Source organism: Lissotriton helveticus, chromosome 4_1, assembly GCF_964261635.1.
Source record: "Lissotriton helveticus chromosome 4_1, aLisHel1.1, whole genome shotgun sequence".
Lineage (NCBI taxonomy): Eukaryota > Metazoa > Chordata > Amphibia > Caudata > Salamandridae > Lissotriton > Lissotriton helveticus.
In genome coordinates, this window is record NC_136063.1 from 579,246,193 (window position 1) to 579,265,020 (window position 18,828).

General features: G+C 47.5%; 1 protein-coding gene across 1 annotated transcript in view; it reads left to right on the forward strand.

The window, feature by feature from the left end:
- Positions 1-18,828, forward strand: part of ARFGEF1 (ARF guanine nucleotide exchange factor 1) — a 972,411-nt gene that overhangs the window by 751,149 nt on the left and 202,434 nt on the right. Inside the window, exons 28-29 of the mRNA XM_078687191.1 lie at positions 4,628-4,788; positions 11,367-11,497. Coding sequence (XP_078543317.1) covers positions 4,628-4,788; positions 11,367-11,497 — 292 coding nt within the window. The remainder of the gene's footprint in view (positions 1-4,627; positions 4,789-11,366; positions 11,498-18,828) is intronic.

Genomic DNA, 18,828 nt, shown 5'->3' on the forward strand with positions numbered 1-18,828 from the left:
CTGTCCTCTGCTCTTGCAGATTATCTCACGACTCCGATGTTGTTAGGGGGAGACTTTAACTCAGTGGTTGATGTGTCCTTGGATAGGTCTCATCCTCCACTGCCCACAGCCCCGATTAATAAATTGGCGGGAACATGAGCCCAATGGCAGGACAATTGGGGACTCCGAGATGTTTGGAGAGAGCAACACCCGGGCGATAGGGATTACTCCTATTACTCCTCGTTACATGATCTGCACGTCCGGCTAGACGCCATCTTATGTAGTTCTACCCTGGCCCCACTAGTGGCTAGCAGTGAATATTTGGCACGAACCATATCGGATCACAATCCGTTACTAGTGACCTTCTATTGGAAGGGTGAGCGCCCTACGATTCCTAATTGGCGGCTGCGCCCCGAGATGCTGGAGGACCAGGTCTTTAGAACGGAGTTGAGGGATGGGGTGGAACACTACTTTACGGAGAATGCAGGCACTGCCACAACGGGGGCCCTTGAATGGGACGCTTTCAAGGTAGTGGTCCATGGGTTATGCATCGCCAAATGGGTGGGAGTTAGGAAGCTGCTGCTGCGGGAGGTGGACGAGAATGAACGGGCGTTACGGGAGGCTGAAAGGTCTCACTCGGAAGGCTCGGTGTCGAGTGAGCTGGTCCTGACCCAAAGAGAGACAGTGGCCGCGGGTGTGGAGCGCCTACGGTGCTTCGATCACAAGGCTTACTTGGCTCGTGCCCATGCAGAACGGGATAAGGGGGATACTCTGCTGGCCTGGTTGGCGAACCCCATCCCACGCTGTGTGCCGATTTTGGTGCTACCTTCAGCAACGGGACAGTTGGAATATGAACAACATCGCATAAATGACTGCTTTCGATACTTCTACGCGGAGCTCTACACAAGCCAGTTACAGACTGGTGTGGAAGATACTTGTACCTTTTTAGAGGTACTGGATCTACTCACTCTTGAGGAAGATGAGGCTGAACGCTCGGCCTGGATATTACACTGGCTGAGATTCGTTGCGCTATTAAGCAGTTGGTGCGTAATAAAACGCCAGGTAGCGACTGTTTACCTATTGAGTTCTGTTTAACTTATATCGACCTCTTGGCTCCCAGATTGTTGTTGATGTTCCAGGAGGCTGGGAAAACAGGGATATTACCGGCTTCAACTAGGGAGGCCATTATAATTCCACTCCTTAAACCAGATAAGCTTTCTACTGATCCGGCTGCCTATAGGCCTCTATCGATGCTCACAACTGATTATAAAATATTGAGCCGCGTGCTGGCTACCAGGCTCCTCCCTTTCATGACACGGCTGATACATCTAGATCAGGCTGGATTCATTCCTACACGCAACACTGCCAGTAACGTGCGCCACTTGCTGGGAATCTTGGATGGCAGTGGTGGACGAGAGTTACAAGAACTGGTCCTATCGGTGGATATTGCTAAGGCACATAGCCTAGAATGGCCCTATCTTTTTTCAGTTATGGCGAGGTTTGGACTTGGCGCCGGATATGCTCGATGGACTGAAATACTATATTCATCGGTGACTGCCAGGGTCCGTGTGGGTAGGACTGTCTCCTCATCCTACCCGGTGGGAATGGGCACCAGGCAGGGCTGCCCCCTGTCCCCGCTATTATTTGCCCTAGCGATTGAACCACTAGCGGCGTGCGCCCGGAGGGGGGAAGTGTACAATGGCTTACAGCTCCGAGGCCAAGCGCATAATATCTCGCTCTACGCAGATGATCTTCTCATGTTCTTGGCAGACGCGGGGAATGCCCTGGATTGGGCGCGCGACCTGCTAACCCGTTTTGGGAACATCTCAGGCCTACGAGTTAACTGGGCGAAAACCTGCGTTTTCCCGGTGTCGAGCGCGTGCGCTCCGCCACAGTTGCCACCTGGCTTGACATGGGAGCCGAGATGCCTTCCCTATCTGGGAACACAGATGTATCATGACCAGGAAGATCTTCTGGAGGGAAATATCGAGAGGGCAATGAGGGGCCTGAGGAGTAGCATGAGATTTTGGGGGTCACTGTCAGTGGCAGGCCGGGTTGCTCTCTTAAAAATGGTGGCACTGCCTCGCCTGCTGTACCTCTTTCGAACCCTGCCCATAAAGATACCTGCTGCATTTTTCCGACGATTGCGATCTGCAATGGGCAGCTTCATTTGGAGTACTGGTCGGCGTAGAGTAGCACTCGTTACCCTGCTGACACCGAGAATTGAAGGCGGACTAGCCGCTCCTGACCTCGAATTATACTACCTGGCTGCGCAATTCCAGGCTCTGACGCAGGCGGTGGCACTGGAATTCCGTGGGCCAGAGAGGAGAGCGGTCCCGGAGGTACAGAGACACGTTTTCTTCTTTATAATTCTACAGCAGACACTGAGAATTGCGGACTTATCTTTAGTCGAGAGCACCCTGAGGTACTGTTGGAAAGGTTTTCACACCAGAATTGGGGTGCAACGCCCATATGCTCCTGAAATACCACTGGGCATGTGTACGGCTCTGCCTCATGGTGGCGATTGGTCTGGCCTAGCGGAATGGGAGGAACTGGGACTGCAGATGGTAGGCGATTTGTATGCGGACTGTGCTCTTCTGCCCTATGGAACGCTACAGGAGACCTTTGGTCTTCCACGCGGCCACTACTTATTACATGCAGCTCTGATAACGGCCATACAAAAACACTGGGGCGCCGGCCTTTCGGAGCCGCCTCTAGCCGAGGCATGTCAGTATGTTGTGATGGCGGCGGGCACATATAAGGCTGTTACCTGCCTATACAAACGCATGCTAGGGGAAGACGCTAACCCGCTGCAAAAACTGCGGGCGAGCTGGATGGCGGACCAAGGCAAAGATATCCCTGATGTAACCTGGTTACAAATACTCAAGAGAGCATGGAAGGGACTAGAAACGCTAGATTCCAACTCATCCAATATTTTATTCTGCATAGGGCATACCTCACACCAGATAAAATTAACCAATATTTTCGAGTGGACACAGCGCGCTGCCCCTGTTGCCACTTGCAGGGAGCGGATCTGTGCCACATGTTGTGGGACTGCCCTCATGTGGGGACGAATTGGGAGGAGGTAATCTCGGCCCTTGGTAGAGTAACAACACGACAGGTGGAAATGGATAAGGGGGCGCGTCTGCTGCTATAGTTCCCGCACACTAGCAAAAATAAAATAACTAGCAAATTTATGGACCTGGACCTCATCCTTGCTAAAAGGGAAATCACGTTGCACTTGAAGGCAGCGAATGGCCCTAGTTATGCTAAATGGAGGGCAGCGTTCCTCCTGTGGGCGGGCAGCGAGGTCACTGTTCGCCTACGACAGGCACATAGATCCCATAACGATGAGGCACTGGAGGCAGCACAGGCGTGGGAGGCACTGGTGTTAGGACTTAGGTCGCTCGACACAGATATGGAATCGGATGTCTCAATGGAGAAGGAGCAAGTACAGGGGCAGGCGTAGGCGGATTCCCGCGACTTCACGGGGCTTGATGGGAGGATGGATCCCCGACTCCAGGGCAGACACAGTGATTTCTAATTTGATGAGCGAGACCACTAGTACACAGACTATACATCAGAGCAATACATTATTCACACACTTTAACTAGCTTATGGCATTGACAGCAGGGGTGGGGAGTTTCATGGACGCTGGGGGGGGCCATGCATGGAGCACTGCTCCGAGCCTTGGAATAGGGCTTGGAAATGAAGGGACATTGATTGAGAGTACTGGGAATGTCGGAGACGGACTGGGAACAGGATCCAAGAGTGTTGTTCTACTGTACAAATACAATACTGTTCTCTCTCATGTTGCGTAATTGGATGCTGAATGCTAATGATGGTCCTCCTTAATGTCTTGTTTGTGTATTAAACCAATAAAAAGATTTTTTTTTTTAAATATTAAAATCCTCAACATTTTTTATTATGCATTATGCAGTGTCAGGTCATTTTGAACTCAAGATACTCGATTACAACATAAATGTATCGCAGAGAGACAGTTTCTGCTAGAATTGATACCAACAATCCTCCTTTTGCTGTGAATGTGTAATTTTGCAAAATGTTTGTGTAATTTCAAGAAAAAAATAGTGCGACAAAATGCCCTCTTCGCCAATAGATATTATTCGCATGGGGAGGAAGGCATTACCTTTTCTATTTTCAAAAAGAAAATCCTGCTTTGCTATTTTCTTTTTGAAAATATAAAAAAACAGCTTGGCGCAAGCCTCTGTCATGTTGACCAAGCCCTGCACTAAACTGCGAAAAGCATTGACAGTAACCGCCGCGATGGCGGATCCTGCCAATGCTTTATAAATGATTGCCAGCTTGGTGGTCATTTCAAAATTTGGCACTCGGCATCTACATCAGGGCAACAGAGTAAATTGCTCCATCGCCCTGGTGCAGAAACAGGCCCCCCACTGAAAATTAGAATGACCCCCATAGTCTTGTATTTATTTGGTATTTATCTGTTTTGTAATATTTGTCTTGTTTTTATTTTACATCCGTTTTCCTGGGTATGAAAGCATCTGAAATGTGTATTTTACGTTAGTTAGGGGAACATTCCATTACAAGCAGCATAGTATATAGAATGTTCTCATCACACCTGAACTTTCATTTGCACTATTCATATTCATCACCCTTTTTATTACAGCGATCGTGTTTGAAAAACACTTTCCAGCTACGATAGATTCATTTCAGGATGCAGTGAAGTGCTTGTCAGAGTTTGCATGTAATGCAGCTTTCCCAGACACCAGCATGGAAGCCATACGTCTTATCCGCCATTGTGCGAAATATGTGTCTGACAGGCCTCAGGTACTGTTATCATCTACTTTATTACATCTTTAAGTTTATGTTCTGTCATCTTGCTGCAAACATTGATACATCTGTGATGTGTTTATAGCACCCACTCACAGGCCCACTGAGAGACTTACGTACCCACTGACAGACACACTCAGACACTCGTACATACACTCACAGATCCATTCAAGCACTTATTTACCCACTCAGAGACTCTAACACTTGCATAGGCACTCAGAGACTCACACATTCATGCACCCACTCACAGACCCACTCAGAAACTCATGCACCCACTCACAGATCCTCCCAGAGACTCACGCACCCACTGACTGACCCACATAGACCCTCAGTCACCTACTCACAAACCCACTCAGAGACTCACACAACCAGTCACAGACCCACTCAGTTGTTCACACACCCACCCACCCACCCACTCACCCACCCATCCAGAGACTCAGTTATGCTCTCATAGACCATCAAAGACACTCCTGCACAGACCCACGTACCCACTCACAGAAACACTCAGACGCTTACGCATCCACTCACAGACCCTCTCAGACACTCATGCACCCACTCACAGATCCACACAGACACTCATGCAACCACTCGCAGACCCACTCAGACACTTACAGATGCACACAGACACTCCTACACACACTTACACAGCTATGTACACATCCATATAGTCATTCACAAACCCACTTACAGACCCATACAGCCAACCCACACCCACTCACCTACCTATAAAGCCACTCACACACCCACTCTCAAAGGTTACAGTTAGGAAATGAAATGTACAAAAACTGTTGTTATTCATTGAAAAAAACAAAGGTCACAGGGGCGTTAAAGTTAGGAAATAGAATTTAAAAGACTGTAGACATTCACTCAAAGAAAACAAAGGTAACCGAGGCGTTATAGTTAGACTCGAATTTCACCCGTACAAAACCATTGAAATTCAGCAATTACAGTTACCTGAGCTAACTACAACTTGCGCCCCTGCAATAAATTGCTTATGACCTTGCATATTGCATCACTCATGGCATGGTCAGTGACATCACTGATGACATCTCAAATGGCATCATCCACAGAACCACTCACACCCCATACAACTTCTCATATACCCATTCACACACCCACACAACCACTTAAATACCCATATACAGAACCATACAACTACTCAGAGACTCACACATTCATGCACCCACTCACAGACCCACTCAGAGACTCATGCACCCACTCACAGATCCTCCCAGAGACTCACGCACCCACTGACTGACCCACATAGACCCTCAGTCACCTACTCACAAACCCACTCAGAGACTCACACAACCAGTCACAGACCCACTCAGTTGTTCACACACCCACCCACCCACCCACTCACCCACCCATCCAGAGACTCAGTTATGCTCTCATAGACCATCAAAGACACTCCTGCACAGACCCACGTACCCACTCACAGAAACACTCAGACGCTTACGCATCCACTCACAGACCCTCTCAGACACTCATGCACCCACTCACAGATCCACACAGACACTCATGCAACCACTCGCAGACCCACTCAGACACTTACAGATGCACACAGACACTCCTACACACACTTACACAGCTATGTACACATCCATATAGTCATTCACAAACCCACTTACAGACCCATACAGCCAACCCACACCCACTCACCTACCTATAAAGCCACTCACACACCCACTCTCAAAGGTTACAGTTAGGAAATGAAATGTACAAAAACTGTTGTTATTCATTGAAAAAAACAAAGGTCACAGGGGCGTTAAAGTTAGGAAATAGAATTTAAAAGACTGTAGACATTCACTCAAAGAAAACAAAGGTAACCGAGGCGTTATAGTTAGACTCGAATTTCACCCGTACAAAACCATTGAAATTCAGCAATTACAGTTACCTGAGCTAACTACAACTTGCGCCCCTGCAATAAATTGCTTATGACCTTGCATATTGCATCACTCATGGCATGGTCAGTGACATCACTGATGACATCTCAAATGGCATCATCCACAGAACCACTCACACCCCATACAACTTCTCATATACCCATTCACACACCCACACAACCACTTAAATACCCATATACAGAACCATACAACTACTGACACACACTCACTCACTCATACAGCCTGTCACACAACCACTCATCCATACAGCCCCTCACACACGCACTCTTTCACCCATAGAGCCACTCACACTGTCACCACAGTCACCAATACAGCCACTCACACACATATTCACCCATCCATACAGCCTCTCACACACCCACTTATTGACCCATACTGCCTCTCACATACCCACTGTCACACTCATACAGTCAGTCTGATTTTTCTATACATGTAAAGTTATGTTTGAGGCATGTGTGGCTATTGATACACATGCTTTGCATACTTCTGCCATCAAGTGTTGGGTCAGGAGATTTGCAAGTTGTTTTTCTTTAAAGAAGTCTTGCGAGTCACGAGGCAAGGTGGGTCCTCCTCTTGGTAATGGTGTGCATGGGCATCAACTCCATTGTTAGATTGTTTTCTTTCTGCCATCGGGTTCGGACGTGTATTACTGCACTCCTGTTCGAGACCGTTTATGGAATCCTCTCAGTGCTTAATCCACTGTACCCTAGTCTGTATTGTTTTAAAGCGCGTTTTCGTATTGAAATTCTGGGAATTTTCATTTGTCAGGTTGTAACACTCCAATCCCGGCTTTCAGGCCTCTCCCATCGGCGCTTCTTTACACTCATTCAACTCCATCGATGATACTCTGCTGATGGAACAGACTCCATTTAGATTCTGTCCTCGGTGCCATTCAAAGTACCTGCGGACCAACCCTCACGAGGTCTGCAATCCAGGCTTGTCCCCAAGCACAAACAAAAAGATTGTGAAACCTGTCGATCGTTTCGTTCTAAAAAGACCTTGTGGGACCGTCTGGCACGATGCAGAGAGTTGCAGATTTGTGACATAGAACACATGCCTTCTATCTTCGGGCAAGAAGATATCAAACCAGAAGAGGAAGATCTGGAAGCTTTAGCTGCCGAAGAAAAAGGGGCCTTTTCTGTTCAAGGGCGGACTCCGACTTAGAGATTGATTTGGAGTCACATAATCTTCCACTGGGACAACGTGCCGTGAGTACTCAAAGCCCTCACCTGCCTACTCAAAAACCTTCAGTTCCTAAAAAACAAATACTTTCGGGCCACCACTGCCAACTGGCCATGGTGTGCACCGAGAATCCGCTTCGGCTGCCCCACCCACTGGCTTGGTAATGAAAGCATATACGAAGCCTTCCAGCTTGACACTGAGCCAAAATAACACCTCTTCGGCTTCCACCACCCGGTTATGAAAGTGAAACCAGGTTTACTTCCAAAACCTTTGCCACCGAAACAGAAATCTCCTCCCATAACACTCCCTGAGACAATTTCAGAGACAATGCAGTAAACACTTGATCCGAAACAAAAGTGGATCCATTTGCAGCCAGTGACTGGCCACATTATAACAAAACCTGTGTCACTGCCTTCATCTAAGAGGAAACTCTCTTTCCAACAGGACATTGATTTCACAATAGTTTTTAAAAAAAGGTAGAAGGACAAAGCTGCCAGTGCCCTGAAACCTGTTCTCCTTCTTCTCTATCTCATATACCACCACCTTCATCACTTGTACCTTCTGTATTTCATTCACCTTATAATCCTTTAAACATTACATCTCTGAGTTCTCCACACACAGACCCAGATGCAGATGTAGGAGAAGATGACAATCATAGGGCACCACCAGACCACTGGCAGCATTATGATGTCGACCCTCCAGGGGATAAACAAAAAAACTTTTGTGAAACAAAAGTCAGAAACCTGGCCTGTAGGTAAATAGTATATAGTATTCACAACACTTGTTGGGGTTGGAATATCTGTGTGATGTAGATGGAAAGAAAATGATATTTCTTTTTTGAGTCCCCTCACTCACCAGGGTTTCCCCACGGTGACGTGCTTCATCATTGGGGCCATCCCAGTCCTCTACGGACTGAGGCGTGCTACGACTAGCTGTGGGCACAAAGCCTAGACCTTTCTCTAGTACAGTTGTCTGGTCTGGTGTAAGGGTGGTATCAGATAGGTTAACCACAAGACTCACAGGTTGGGGTGCTCACCTACAAAATTTAACAGTTCAGGGTCTCTGGGACACCAATCACCAGAACCTCAACGTCAGCTACCTATAGCTTCAAGCTGTTCACCTAGCATTAAAATCAGTTCTACCTTACCTTTTAGGCAAGCTTGTACTAGTCCGGGTGGACAATATAACAGCCATGTGCTACGTACAAAAACATGGGGGAGACACACTCTCTACATTTGTCATGCCTCTCTCCATTTGGCGCTGGGCAATGCATCACAAAATACATCTGTTAGCGGAACACCTCCCAGGAACATCCGGCTTGCTGACCTCCATAGGATGTGGCAACAATTCCATGAGTGGGATCTCTAACCCCAAGTCCTCCTCCTATACTTTCAAAAATAGACCTCTTTGCAACAGAAGAAAACTCAAAATGCCCAAATTTCGCCTCCAGGTTCCCACACCCTCTATTAAAAGGCAATGCCCTATGGAGGAGTTGGTCAGAAAAATGTGCCTACGCTTTTATGCCTCTGCCTCTTCTTCCATTTCTGGTTCAGAAGCTAAAGCAGAAGTCTCTCACCCTCCTTCTGGGCTCATCAACTATAACCTGTAGATTTGGCTCTTGAAGTCTTAGAATTTGGATATCTAAATCTCCCAGCAGAATGCATGACCATTCTTAAAGAAGCAAGTAAACCTACCAGTAGAGCCTGCTATGCAGCTAAGTAGAAAAGATTAGTTATTTACTACACTAACCAAAACATTGATCCACTCAATGCAACTATACAAAACGTTAGTCGTTAGCTCTTGCATTTACAAACTTCTGGCCTTGCTTACACTTCCATATGGCTACATCTTGCGGCTTTGGCTGTCTATCTTCAAAACAGGCAACACTTGTCTTTGTTCAGAGTGCCAGTTATTAAGGCTTTCATGGAAGGCCTTAAAAGAGTGATTCCACCCAGGGTCCCACCCACGCCTGTGTGGAATCTCAATATTGTTCTCACAAGAATTATGGGTCCACCCTTTGAACATTGCACAGTTGCCCCCTCCAGCATCTTTCTTGGAAGGATTCTTTCTAAATTGCAATCACCTCACTATGGTGTGTTAGTGAGCTCCAGGCACTAACTTTAGAAGAGCTATTCTTCCAGCTTCATGGGATAGGGCTGTTCTTCGTACCAACCCAAAATTCCTTCTAAAGGTAGTCTAACCTTGCCACATTAATCAGTTAGTTGAGCTGCCTGTTTTCTTTCCTCAACCAGATTATGTGGCAGAAAGGGCTCTTCAAACATTAGATGTTAAACGAGCATTAATGTATTATGTTGACAGGACAAAAGATTTTCGCAAAACAAGTTAGTTGCGTTTGCTCCCCCTCATAAAGGGAAACCCATTTCAAAATAAAGCATTTGTAAATGGATCGTTAAATGCATCCAAATATGCTCTCTCAAAGCAAAAAGGTCTTTTCCTATAACCACTAGAGCACGCTCTACTCAGAAAATAGGGGCATCTATGTCTTTCTTAGACAACATCTCCAAAGCTGACATGGGCTACATGGTCTACACCACACACATTTACCTAGCACTATTGTGTGAATGTTTTAGCACACCAACAAGCTAATGTAGGACAGGCGGTGCTACATACACTTTTTCAAACAGCTGCAATGTCTACTGGTTAGTCACCGCTTTTTGGAGGGCACTGCTGTACAGTCTCTGCAAAGCATTTGTATCTACAGCTACACATGCCTCGAACGGATTATGTTGCTTACCCTGTAAGCATCTTTTCTTGGCATTTAGTGCTGTAGATTCACATGCGTCCACCCTCCTCCCCTGACACCTGTGGTCGTTGCAGTTTTCATCTATATTTTCATATGCATGGGCATCTCTTTACTTACACTTATTTAAACACCATTCTCACCCTCTTGCGGGAAAATAGTCCAACAATGGAGTAGATGCCCATGTGCACTATTACCAAGAGGAGGTGTCACCTTACCATGTGACTGCAAAGACGTCTTCAAAGAAAAACAACTTCTAAACATTTGGACCTAACATTAGTTGGCAGGAGTATGCACAGCATGTGTATCTAAAGCACTACATGGCAAGAATAGGTGCTTAAGGGTAATTAACTGTTTTTTTTAACAAGCTTTACAGTGACCAGCTAGTCAAATGCACAAATATAAATTGAACATTCGTAATATTCTAATTGTAGATTGTTTCGCTTATCAGGTTCAAGACTCTTCACTGTGTGCATGGCTGATAGCGTGCTTAGACTGGAACCATGAGCTCTCTCAAAGAACAAAATGTCATATTTTTACATTGCCTATCTCTAATGGTTGTGAACAAAGTGTGTTTTTTTACTTTACTTACATTTGGCTTGTATGATGTCTTATTGTCTTATTGCCATAATGTTTAGCCTTGATTATTCTTTACATATGAACTTCGATTGACGTATATGTTTGCCACAATTTCTAAAACAGGACTCTTTTCTTTTTTCATGAAGGCCTTCAAGGAATATACAAGTGATGACATGAATGTAGCGCCTGAAGACAGGGTATGGGTGAGAGGATGGTTTCCAATACTCTTTGAGTTATCTTGCATCATCAACAGATGCAAATTAGATGTAAGAACCAGGTAACAATCAGAATTTGCAATTAAGATTTAAAGGAATGATTACAGTTTACACTATACTAAATGTCTTACTAATTGTTACATAATCCATTGTTTTATCTGTCAACATATACCACGTTTTTCAAAATTATGTACTGTTTTCTGGAATCTAGAGGCCGCTTGATTATCTTTAACTTCCAAGTGAGGAAAGATCTGTAACAATACATGACAATCATTAACTATCTGACGTTATCAGATAATGTAAATGTAATCAAATCTGTCAACATCCACTTTAATTTAGAACAGACAGGACACATTCAGCTATGTCCAATCCCAAGCTAAATATTATTGTAAACGGTGTTTATCCACGATTCAAGGGACTATTAGAAGTTGTGTGTGTTCAAATTCATATCTTAAAAAACGTCACTTATAATAGTTCCCAACAAATGCTCATACGTATGTACATGTAGAGTTTCACAGCTTCTTCCTTGACTTCAGTTCTTATATGTGTTCAAATTCTGGTGCCATTAGATAGAGCATTTGGTTTTGGTCATTCTCCAATGTTGATGATACACAGCTTCTGATTAGACTGGAGCAGCAAACAGATGCCATTGTGGATCGTCATTAAGATTGCCTATGTATGATACACCAATATTTGCCTTTCAGTTTTCTCAAGTAGAACACCTGCAAATGATTTGAAGGTCATTGTTCACATAAAATCTGTATAGACATGTTGAATATAGTCATCCTCAACATGTAACCTGCACTAACCTGTTAACAAAGCAAGTAGCAGTTGCTTCCTGTTGGTTCAAGGTCTTACTCTAGACAAACTAGTGAAAGCACTCATCTCATTGTTTTTAGGTCTAACCTACGCAGCGCACATGCGCAGCATAGGAGACTTTTAGCCGTCGTACAACTCTTTATCCAAGCACATACTCATGCTTGTGGCATCATACAGCTTGCGGGAGTGCGCAGCGGCGTGCCACAAGCACGAGTGTGTGCTTTGAAAAAGAGCAAACAGCTGGTGCTTAGCGCGCGTGCACTCCCCCCACCCATCCCACTTGTTTTTTTTTGTGGTTGTTTACGCTCTCCTGTTGGTGCTTTATGGGATGTTGACATTTACATGTCATTTACAGCTTTTGATTTGCGTTCAAGTATCCTAAGCACCACAATAATTAATGCGCTTGTGCACAAGATCTGGAATCGCTCGGATTATGCTTTCCCGACGGGTTCAAGTATTTAGTGGGTTATGTCACAGACAACGCATCACCCTCTTTCGAGCGACGCTGAAGCAAAACGTGCAGTTCTCGCTCTGTGGGGCTTGGGAGGAGTCTTGTGTTTTTATTGTTTCCCTCCTTGTCAGTCCCTTCTCATCATTGCTTTCCCATGTGTGCCTTACTTGTGTGCCTTACTGCTTGCTCTCCCTTCCCCCATTGTCTGTTCTCCAACCACCCTCCATGGTTGTATCACGTCAAATCTCTCTGGTTCCCCCACCAAGCTACCGAGTTGCATCTCAGGGGTGTATGCCAGTTTCGTTTTTGTTATTTTAGGCATCTGTTCCAACAATTTTGTACATCTATTGTTTGTCAATCTGCTCAGATACCTGCCGCTAAACTAACACCTTCCAATTTTCTTAAGAGTGTGCCCCCCCCTATGAAAGTGGGAGGCTCTGCCATCCACTGCAGCTGTGCAACCAGACGATATCACTCAAAAATTGGTGCACACCGGCCTCCCACGTCCATTGACTTTATATAAACGTGTGCAAGACAATCCTGCAGCTCCCAGGACTTCTGATAAAATCAGTGAGTCAAGAAGCTTCATATCCAAGAGAGCGTCTCCAAGGCCCATCGATCAAGACACTAGTTCCCTGTTCCAAAGCGGATCCTTTTCATGGTGCTTTATAAGATGCATCAGATAGCTTGGACAGCTTGTGCCTGGTCCAGTAGTCCTTCAGATGGTCTTAACGGCCCCTATACGCCAGACTATTTTAATGGTTTAAGAGCCCCTTTTAGAAGGCCTCTTAAGGTCAGTGTGCTAGAGCCATCTCAACTGGAATCCCAGAGTCGCTCTGTCCTTTCTGATGGGGCCGCTTATTCCCCATATTATACTGGAGGCGACTCCAAAGTTTGTCTCTCGTTAGGAGTCCGTCTTAGCAACATTTAGATGTTAAGCTTGTGCAAGTGCCCAGCAGGTCCAACAGCCAGGTGGCAAACCCAGGAGGACTGGCAGACTCTTTTGTGAAGTAGAGACCACTTACCCCCTGATATCTTGACACTTTTTGTAAAAGCGGACTTAGGCTGTTTGTCATCAGGCGTGGAACGCTGCTCACCAGCGCCTCGCCCAGCCCGCAGGCCACGCCCCCTTCAGAGGCCACGCCCACCGCCCAACTCTACAAAGGGGCGCTGAATTACTAGCGCCGCCATTTGCTTTACCACACTCCTGAGGCGGAAAGCCGGGAGGTAGTTCGTTTTAAAAATTGTTTGTATCTCATTATTTCTGTGCTTTTTAAAGACCACTTACCCCCTGACATCTTGACGCTTTTTGTAAAAGCGGACTTAGGCTGTTTGTCATCAGGCGTGAAACGCTGCTCACCTGCGCCTCGCCCAGCCCGCAGGCCACGCCCCCTTCGGAGGCCATGCCCACCACCCAACTCTACAAAGGGGCGCTGAATTACTAGCGCCGCCATTTGCTTTACCACACTCCTGAGGCGGAAAGCCGGGAGGTAGTTCGTTTTAAAAATTGTTTGTATCTCATTATTTCTGTGCTTTTTAAAGACCACTTACCCCCTGACATCTTGAGGCTTTTTGTAAAAGTGGACTTAGGCTGTTTGTCATCAGGCGTGGAACGCTGCTCACCATCGCCTCGCCCAGCCCGCACGCCACGCCCCCTTCGGAGGCCACGCCCACCGCCCAACTCTACAAAGGCGCTGAATTACTAGCGCCGCCATTTGCTTTACCACACTCCTGAGGCGGAAAGCCGGCAGGTAGTTCGTTTTAAAAATTGTTTGTATCATTATTTCTGTGCTTTTTAAAGACCACTTACCCCCTGACATCTTGACGCTTTTTGTAAAAGCGGACTTAGGCTGTTTGTCATCAGGCGTGAAACGCTGCTCACCTGCGGCTCGCCCAGCCCGCAGGCCACGCCCCCTTCGGAGGCCATGCCCACCACCCAACTCTACAAAGGGGCGCTGAATTACTAGCGCCGCCATTTGCTTTACCACACTCCTGAGGCGGAAAGCCGGGAGGTAGTTCGTTTTAAAAATTGTTTGTATCTCATTATTTCTGTGCTTTTTAAAGACCACTTACCCCCTGACATCTTGAGGCTTTTTGTAAAAGCGGACTTAGGCTGTTTGTCATCAGGCGTGGAACGCTGCTCACCAGCGCCTCGCCCAGCCCTCAGGCCACGCCCCCTTTGGAGGCCACGCCCACCGCCCAACTCTACAAAGGGGCGCTGAATTACTAGCGCCGCCATTTGCTTTACCACACTCCTGAGGCGGAAAGCCGGGAGGTAGTTCGTTTTAAAAATTGTTTGTATCATTATTTCTGTGCTTTTTAAAGACCACTTACCCCCTGACATCTTGACGCTTTTTGTAAAAGCAGACTTAGGCTGTTTGTCATCAGGCGTGGAACGCTGCTCACCAGCGCCTCGCCCAGCCCGCAGGCCACGCCCCCTTCGGAGGCCACGCCCACCGCCCAACTGTTCCTCTTGTTATAAATTATGTGTCTTCCTCGGAAGCGCAGCGGATGAGCGCAGCGGGCGCGACGTTTGCGCGCCAAAGGAAAGCCCGCTGCGCTCGTCCGCAACCGACCGGGGCTGGGGGCTGGTCACTCTGCCTCTTTTATTCAATATTCATCTGCGCAACTGACCGGTCTCCAAGGCCCGTGGCCACTAGATGACACTGCATCAGCCCGAATTATCAGGCTTGGCCTTTCCACATCTTATGCCCTCTCCCACTCTCGCCCGCCACCCTTGTCTCCGACCAGTGGCCCCACCACCACCTTGCTTACGGGTCCTTCTTTTACGTCTGTCTCCGCGATGTACCTCAATACTAGATCGGCAGTCAAGCATCAGCACGATCTCTTTACGCTATTGGATTCATACAAACCTGACCTCCTATTCCTTACCGAGACCTGGTTTTCTGATAGCTCCCTCCCCTCCCTACTGGCAATGCTTCCCTCATCTTACTATGCTCTCCGAGCCGATCGTCCTCCCGGCAAGCCAGGAGGTGGAGTTGCTTTGATTGCTCGTAAATAAATAATTTTTCAACCTTTAGTTTTGTCCCCTCTAGGTGCATCAGACTGTTTAGTGGCCCGTTCACTTTCCCTTACCTCCCCCCCCCACTTACTTGTGTTCTTATTTACCGACCCCCATCCTCCCCGCAATTATTTCTTCCATGCTTCCAAGACTTGGTGGCTACCCTGGCAGTCAACCACTCGTCCATTGTTGTTCTTGGGGACTTCAATTTTTGGCCCTCCGACCCTGCTGAGTGCACAGCTTCCAGGGAATTCTCAGAGTCGCTCCGCTCTCTTAATTTCACTTCCGTTGTTCACGTCCCTACTCACAGTCTGGGCCATACCCTCGACCAAATTTGGTACCGAGATTGCCCGGTCACCTCACTATCCATATCCCCCTGCACCTGGTCCGATCATTTTCTTATCTCCTTTTCCCTGTCCTTCTGTTCAGTTCCCAAACTCCTCCCAGTCAAAAACACTTGGGCGCGCTCATGGAACCGCGTGGACGTAGAGTCCTTGTCTGCAGCACTCTCCGCGTCCAGCCCGGATCTTTCAGGGCTGCCATCTCTTGAACAAGCGGAATCCATCAATGCTTGGCTGCGGGCCGGCTGTGACCTAGTCGCCCCTCTAAAGCGCATTTCATCTAAGCGCTCTAAAGATGCAAACCGCTGGTTTAATGATGAATTGAAGATGCAAAAACTTAATCTTCGCCGAGCGGAGCGCCTCTGGCAGCGGGACTACTGTCCCATTTCAAGAAATCATTATATCACCCTTTCGGCCCTTTACAAGAAATCCATCATGGAAACTAAGAAGGCCTATTTCTCCTCTAAAATTCATTTCGCCGAAAATCGGCCCAGAGAAATTTTTGCCATCGTTCAAGATCTTGCATATTCTGACAGGGCCACACTCAAACCCTCTCCCTCACAGCCTCTTTGCGATTCCCTCAATTCTTTTTTCCTTGACAAAATCACCACGATCAGAGCCAACATTCCCCTCCCGTCCCCCTCTTTTATCATTCCTCACTGCCTCCCAGCCACATCGCGCCTGGATTCTATCCCGCTTCTCACAACAGACTCTTTCCTTTCCCTCCTTCCCCTGGTCAAGTCTGGCTCCCCCTGGATCCCTGCCCTGCTCATATCCTGAAACAGATTTACTCTTTCTGCCCCTCACCACCTCTCACGTTTCTTAACAGTTCACTTTCCCAGGGTATTGTCACACCTTCACTTAAATCGGCGGTAATCTTACCCATTCTAAAAAAAAACTGGTGCTGACCCTTCGGTTTCAGCCAACTACCGCCCTATTTCACTCCTCTCTTTTCTGGCCAAGATACTGGAACGCCATGTAGTAAGAACTATGAGCTCCTTTGTGGAAAGGAACAGTGTCTTGGCCCCCAGGCAGGCTGGTTTTCGCCCTGCTCATTCCACGGAGTCCGTGGTTCTATCGGTCTTGGACAACCTCAGGGAGGGTATGGACACGAGTCAGCCCCAGGCCCTGGTCATCCTTGATCTCTCCGCCGCATTCGACACGGTGGATCATGCCATCTTACTTTCCCGTGTCGGAGCGGCGGGAATCGGGGGCGCGGCCTTGGTCTGGTTGTCCTCCTTCCTGAGCGGCCGCTCTCAAGCAGTCCGCTTGGGGGATTATTCAGCCGACTTCCGGCCTGTTCAGTGCGGGGTTCCCCAAGGATCCTCCCTCTCCCCATTGTTATTTAATCTGTACATTGCCCCTCTTATTTTTGCTTTACAGCAGCTGGAGGTCTCTGTGTACAATTATGCGGACGACCTCCAGCTTATTTTTTCTTTATCCCCTTCCCCTGCTTCAATATCCAACTTTCATTCTGTTATGACCTTCATTCAGGACTGTATGAACCACAACCACCTGAAACTCAATCCCGATAAAACGGAATTGGTGTTGACAGGTGGTTGCTCCAGTCCATGGTCTTTTCTCTTTTGGCCCCCTTCTTTAGGTCCCCCACCCACCCCCTCCTCCTCTGTTAAAACTCTTGGTTTCAAACTCAATGATCAACTCTCCCTTCATTCCCAAGTTAGTGCGGCCGTATCCTCAGCTTTTCTTTCCCTCCGGACAATTCGCAAAGTCTCCCGGTTCTTTTCCCCTTCTGTCCATAAACTCATACTCCTGGCGATGGTAACGTCCCGCTTGGACTACGGTAATGCCCTTTATTGTGGCATGCCGGCGTACCTCGTGAGGCGTCTTCAGTTGGTTCAGAACCAGGCGGCCCGCCTCGTTTTTAATCTACCCAAATCTCATCACGTCACGCCCCTTCTTAAATCCTTACACTGGCTCCCCGTACAGCAACGTGCCCTGTTTAAACTGGGCTGTATCATTTTCAATGTTCGGTCCGGTTCTGCCCCTGCATTCATTGGTTCTGCAATTCACGCCTACACCCCGTCCAGAGAATTGCGCTCATCTACTCAACAACTTTTCGTAGTCCCCCGTTTTAAACGTAAAAAATGGGGTGGATCCAAGTTCTCTACCTTGGCTCCTGCCTTTTGGAACTCTCTCCCGATCCACTTGCGATCCTGCCCCCAGTACTCTCTTTTTCGCAAAGCCCTTAAAACTTTTCTTTTTACTCAGGCCTTCCCCTCGTAATTCTTCCCTGTCTCCTTGGTCTTTCTTTACTCGGGTTTGTAGTACTGCATAGCGCCATGAAACCGCTGGGTGAACGTGCGCTCTGGAAATATTTTTAAAATCAAACTCAAGTCCAGTCTCCTGTCACTAAAGGCCACGACCTCTTGCGGCCTTCCCCAGTCACACATCAGTCACCTTAGCCCTCAGATGTCCTTGCCCCACTCTTGCGGCATTGGGTAAGTGTGCCTTCGGGCTTCCCTAGCCTTGCGAAGCAGGGCAACATCCCGGACTCACAGTGGCCAACTTCCTGGTGACATTGGGGTCTCCGGCATTGGTACCTACACGGACAAAGGCCTGCACTTCATGGTGCTCCCTTTTCCTGGTCTAATGGAGGTTGTTGACTGTGGCTCTTCTATGGGTGACCGCCCACACTTCACCGTGGCCCCAGTCCTGGTCACACAGGAATTGCTAACTTTGGCAATCACAGAAGCGATGGCCTGCACTTTACTATGGCCCCCTTCCTGGTCACATGGC